Source organism: Neophocaena asiaeorientalis, unplaced genomic scaffold, assembly GCF_003031525.2.
Source record: "Neophocaena asiaeorientalis asiaeorientalis breed wild unplaced genomic scaffold, Neophocaena_asiaeorientalis_V1.1 scaffold16, whole genome shotgun sequence".
In the NCBI taxonomy this organism is placed as follows: Eukaryota; Metazoa; Chordata; class Mammalia; order Artiodactyla; family Phocoenidae; genus Neophocaena; species Neophocaena asiaeorientalis.
The window spans coordinates 286,561-292,560 of record NW_020175446.1 but is presented as its reverse complement, the minus strand read 5'-3'; the positions used below and the strand labels follow the sequence as shown (position 1 = coordinate 292,560).

Below are 6,000 nucleotides of genomic sequence, written 5' to 3'. Positions count from 1 at the left end.
AGCCTTCACTCTCCGGTTACCGACTTTTCCCCCCGTCGACAGACACACAAACGGACCTTCACTTAGTTAAAAAATTGTTTGAATCCATTTTTTAAAAAACACTTTCATAAGTATCCAACCACTAACGAGACACTCTCAGATATGTCACAAATGTACGTCTGCTCATTTGTTTCATGCCATAGTTAATGCGAGTGTACTTTTTATGAAATTTCTCTATTTATGGTTTTTAATTTTCTAAGTCATTGACGTTCGCATGTGGATTCCCACTGCACTTCTGGGTGAAAACGTTTCATGGGAAAAAAACCACACATTGTACTGAAAGCAGCACGTTTGTCACGGGCTGAATGAGGCAGACGTATGAAATACAAGCCCTAGTAATGGCGTCATTCACACTGTCCACCATAGGGGTAACTATCCAGCACGGCCTCCTTTTCTGAAAACGGAAATGCAGGTGGGATCAGCATAAGGAATGGGCTTCATTTTCATGTTTATTGACTAAAGAAAGTGGCAGATCCTTTTAGGAAGGGCGCTGGTGTCCAGGATTCACCTGACAGAAGGTGAGGGGGACGGAATCCTATGCAATCAGGACCCGCCCTGGTCCTGGGCGCTCTGACTGCAGGAAGCTCTGCTTTGGCCCAAAAGCCCTTCCAAAGCTTGAAAAGCGAGCCACGCAGCTTCCTTCTGGCCAGGCCCGAGGGCAGAGAGGTGAACGTGAATGAGGTAACTTCAAAATTATTGCTTAAAAATAGGATATGGGCAATCTCAATGCCCAGTTTGAGAAGATGCAAAATCTCTGTATTTCCCACGTGAGTTGAACAAGATAACACAGACGTTTCCCCTGGGTGTATTGAAATATGACTGACGTATAACATTGCATGAGTTTCAGATGTAGGATGATTTGACACGTGTGTCTGCTGTAAAACGGTGACCCCGCCATAGCCTCAAATCACATAGTTACTCTTTCTTTTTCGTGGTGAGGACATTTGAGATTTGATCTCTTAGCAACTTTCCAGTATGCAATGGAGTATGATTAACTATAGTTGCCATGCCGTGCGTTAGACCCCCAGAACTTACTCATCTTGTAACTGGAGGCTTGTGCCCTTTGACCAACATCTCCCCATTCACCCCCCAGCCCCTGGTAACCACCATCCTGCTCTCTGTTGCTGAGTTCAGCTTCTTTAAATTTCACGTGGGAGATCATTGAGTGTGTGTCTTTATCTGCCTGGCTCTTTCATTGAGCATAACGCCCTAGACATCCATCCATGTCGTTGCAAATGGCAACATGTTATTCTCTTTTATGGCTGAGCAGTATTCCACTGTGTGTGTGTGTGTGTGTGTGTGTGTGTGTGTGTGTGTGTTCACAAATATGCATCACATCTTCCTTCTCCACTCACCCTTGGTGGGCACCCAGGTTGTTGCCATGTCTTGTCTATTGTGAATAACGCTGCAGGGAGCATGGAGGTGCAGGTATCTCTTCAAGACAGTGATTTCACTCCCTTTGAACATACACCCAGAAGCAGTGACATATTCCTTGGGTGATAAGCAGCTAGTAGGAATGTTTAAGCTACAAAACAATGTTTCGGTCTGTGGTCCCCTTAGTAGGTCCTGTCTCAGCTCTGGAAGCTGACGTCTGGTAACATCATCAGTTTGGTAAAGCGTCATTTTTACAAATGCCGAGTCACACTTCAATCCTTTACGTTCCCACCTGCTCAACCTGTTCTCCTCCCAGATGAAGTCTTCTTCCATGGTTGATTCATATGCATTTATACCTAACAATTCTCATGAGGTGGCCAGAGAACTAGACATTTTTAACTGATGGTTGATTTCTTTAAAAGCCCCCATTCCACCCTCACCTACCACATTTCGTAATCATGAATCTGAAATTCACTCTTTCTATAACTGAGCTATCAGAATGCATATCACACTCGCTCGTAAAAGGCATCATTTCCCTCCATTTTTGTAGATACAAGAAAACAAGACTTAAAATAATCCAAGTGTGTGGGGGGGCGGTGGGACGAACTGGGAGATTGGGATTGACATGTATACACCAATATGTATAAAATAGGTAACTAATAAGAAGCTGGTGTATAAAAAAATGTACACCATTTATGATAGGATTGCAAAAAAAAAGAAAAGGTACATGGGAGGGTATTTTCATCTGTCTGTATCTGATTGTGTTTTATGTTTTTATTAAACCTTTACTCTACCTTAAAAAAAAAAAGAGTACCTTATGCTATGATAATTAAATATTATGTTTTCCAAAAAAAAAGAATCCAAATGACTTGCCCGTAGTAAAAAGCCGGCCGCTCGCTGAGCTGGAACTCGGTGCTGGACCTGGGCTCCAAGCACTGCGTTTCTGCAAGGAGTCGTCCTTACCAAGGCCTGAGGTCGTGAAACAGAGGCAGATGTGTCTCATCACGAGCTTTCATACCAAGGCAGGAGTGAACATGAAGCCACATGTGAACCTGACACCTGCGGTATTAGGGGACAAAGGTCACCGCAAACTTCAAATGACCAGGAGGAAAGTCCTCACAAGATTCCAGCCTGCGGATGCTGAGAGGTCGGAGGTACGGGTGACACCCAGACAAAACCCCCAGAAAGGGGACTCCCCACACCAGGTGCCAAACACAGAACATGGTATTCAAGCTGAATTTGGACAATTTGGGAATAAGAAAAAATAAGGACAGTAAAATATTACAATCCACTGAATAAAACAGGAACCCGTAGGTCCAATCTGAGGATGATAGATAAATACAGACATTCACATAGACATAAACACAACACATAAACCCACGCCTAACGGGGAGGGGACCCTTGCTCAGAGCCGGATGCTGAGTAAGAAGCCTGGAGGGTGCAGCTGTCGGAAGCATCACCCTCCTCAACCATCGGAACGAAGATGGATTCAGACGAGACTTATCAGTGGGCGCTAAAATCCGGTGGGGAAGCGCCGAGGAGCGGGGTGTTTACATGGTCCTAAAGGGCCCCCGCAGATGGTGGCCTGTGAGCCGCACGGGGACACAGAGCGGCTGCCCCGGGTCGCACGATGGAATTCAACTTCCAGTGAAGGACGGTGGGATACTGTGCTTCTGGACGTGCCCCCCGGGAGGCCACCGCACCCTGTGGTAGCGGGCTGGCTGATTTTGTGTGTCACCTGGGCAGGGCTGAGGGATACCCAGAGAGCTGGGAAAACAGTGTTTCTGGGCGTGTCTGTGAGGTCGTGTGTCTGGACGAGATCAGCGTCTGAACCTGCAGACTGAGTGAAGGCCATCCTCAGTGTGTGTGGCCTCATCCAATCCACTGAGAGCCCGGACAGAACAAAGAAGCCGGGAAAGGGAATTCGATGTCGGTCTGCGCCCGCCCTCGACTTCAGAGCGCCTTTTTCTCAGGTTCTGAACTCAGACCAGGAACCCCATCCGCCCCAGATTCTCAGGGCTTGGGACCCAGAGGGAATTTCACCACGGCTAAACAGAAATGACTACTTAAACTAAAAAATAAGCAAGTTCTTTCTAACTCAATAAAGGTCAAATATAGAGAAATCTGCCTGGGTCTACCCTTGCCAACGATGTTCTCGGAAACACTGGTGGGCTTTGCAGTAATAAGAAACTCAGCTAAAGATCACCTGTACAACAGGAGAGGTCAAAATGATTTTAAAAATTCGTATCGAGACTCACAGAAGCCTGCTCAGCTGGCTGGCATTATGAGGGACGTACTTACATTTCAGGATTTCTTTGATTACCTTAGAAAAATATAATCCAATGTCATAGAGCTTGGATTGGCCTTAATGACACAGAGAGAGAATATTCTGGACTCTCAAAGCTTTCTCTGTTACGGAGCACTATGTTTAATACAAAACTAAAATACGGAGATAGGATTTTTACGCCAGAGGAATTTCAGCCTCTTTCCAAAAAAGGGAAAAAGTTCAAAGAAAGGATATGTTCATCCCACACATTTTTAAATCTTCACCAAGAGATCTTCTGTAAACAGCCAAGTTTCACTTTTCCCCCCATGACCACTACTGTGGTTGTTTCAAATGAGTTTTCTTCCCTTCGAAATGCCTTAATGAACACACTCAAAAAGGATGCGGCCCTCTATGTATTGTGTTTTCCTGACAGTGATTTTACATCCAGTGGACATTTCTAAGCCCGCATGAGACGTAACCTTCCCAGTCCAGTAGCCTCGGGCCCAAGTCCTGACGGGGAAGCTGCTGAGGGTAGCGGGCTGTGCTGGGAGTCTGGTCCCCGCCCCAGGCTCCCGGCTTGGGGTGCATCACCTGCTTGCTCCAACTGTGAAGCTGCACCGTGACCCGTAATTAAACAAGCCAGAGGGGAGCAGGCAGATGTGCCGGGGACGCGATGGTACAGGAGAGACACCGCAAGTTGCCTTTTACAGTTTTATTCACCTGAAGCAAGAGAGAGCTGAGAGTATGGAGGCACACACGCTATCCCACCAGCATTTCAGAGCCCCTAGGCCTGAGGGCACTAGAGGGCACGACCCCAGCACAACGTCAGCTCACCTCCAACCCACCCCGTCCAGCGCCTGCAGACACAGTGGTGCAGCCTCCCGGAAAACATCCACGTTTCAGCTTAGAAGGACAGAAACCCCTAATCGCCAAACATGAAGACTAAAACCGTAACGCACGATTGACTATCAAGCCACGCTGGACGCCGCGGGCCCTTGTCACCTGCTGGGAACAAGCACCCGTGCCGTCTGTCTCCTGGGCCGCCCCTCACTGGGTGGGCGAGGACGCGGACGCGGGGATGAGCTTGGGCTTGGCCTGCTGGGGCAGCACCACCTCGGGGATCTTCTCCCCGTGCTTGTATACGCTGACCGTCACGTCGATCTTCTCGCCCCCGTACTTGTTCTTGACATGGATGCTGTACTTGCCCGAGTCCTCGGAGGTCACGCCCTTGATGGTCATGCTGACATACTTGGCCTGCTCCACCTTGACCAAGAAGTGGTCGCTCAGCTCGATGTCCCTGTCGTTCTTGAACCACATCACGTCCGGGTCCGGGTTCCCGAACACCGTGCAGGTCAGGTTCAAGGTCTTGGGGGGAAGGTGGGCAGAGAAGGGAGAGTTAGAAAAAGAAAAGCCTGGCGGCCTCCGAGCAGCCTGGGCCCTCCACCCACTCAGCTATTGATCTGCCCTTCAGGACATTTATTTAGTCAACACGCTCTTTATGTATGTAGGCACCACACTAGACACCAGGGATCCAAAAAGAGCAGGAAGTTCACAGCTTCCTGGGGCAGCTGGAGAGAAAACTCAAAGGTAACCTTTTCTATGTATTCCCAGATCTAATCCATGTGTAAGTTGAATAAAGAATTTGAAGGCAATCAAGCTCTGGGTTTTTCAGTAGATATTTTTAGCCTGGTTCTAAATTTCCTTTATATTCAGACTCATGGGTTCCCTTTACCAGTTCTTCTGGCAAATCCAGAGACTGCGTTGTCTTATGATAAACTGCATTGTGGACACTTAGCAAAGCATGCTTTCGGTCCAGGATAAAGTAAAAACTAGTGCTAAATCCTCAATCCATGACCTGCAGGTACAGCTCGCCAGGTTTCCCTCAGCTGCTAACGAAAAGGGCTCTACATTTTCGTGTTTTGGCCTAATAAAAATTCTCTCAAGTAGCTATGTCCCCATGACACTGAGATGGAATCACTCAAGCACCCAGAGAAGTACCAATTAGATATCAGTAATTCCAGTGACAGGTGACCGACGGTAACTCCAATAAATGGTTTCCCTTATACACCCCAAATGACCTTGACAACTGGAGCGGAGATTGCTCTTTTTATTTCACACTTGACAAGGCGGCTCCCGCCTTCACACGAGGCGGGTGGGTCGCGTGGGCGAGGGTGTGGGTGGGGCCCACCTGCCCCTTCATTCACGCCCTCGGCCGGCCCCCGGGGACCCGTGGCGTCAGAGCCAGGTGGACACCGGGGCTGGAAACACCGGGTGTCACAAACACACCATGTAATGTATCTCCCCATGGTGGGAAAGGTGCT

The 6,000-nt window shown here is 48.2% G+C and overlaps 1 protein-coding gene across 1 annotated transcript in view; it reads right to left on the bottom strand.

The window, feature by feature from the left end:
* Window positions 1-4,412: 4,412 nt before the first annotated feature.
* MYOM2 (myomesin 2) overlaps window positions 4,413-6,000 on the bottom strand; it is a 72,180-nt gene continuing 70,592 nt past the window's right edge. The window contains exon 36 of the mRNA XM_024768082.1: window positions 4,413-5,044. Within this exon, the coding sequence (XP_024623850.1) occupies window positions 4,727-5,044 (318 nt within the window). The 3' untranslated portion in view covers window positions 4,413-4,726. The remainder of the gene's footprint in view (window positions 5,045-6,000) is intronic.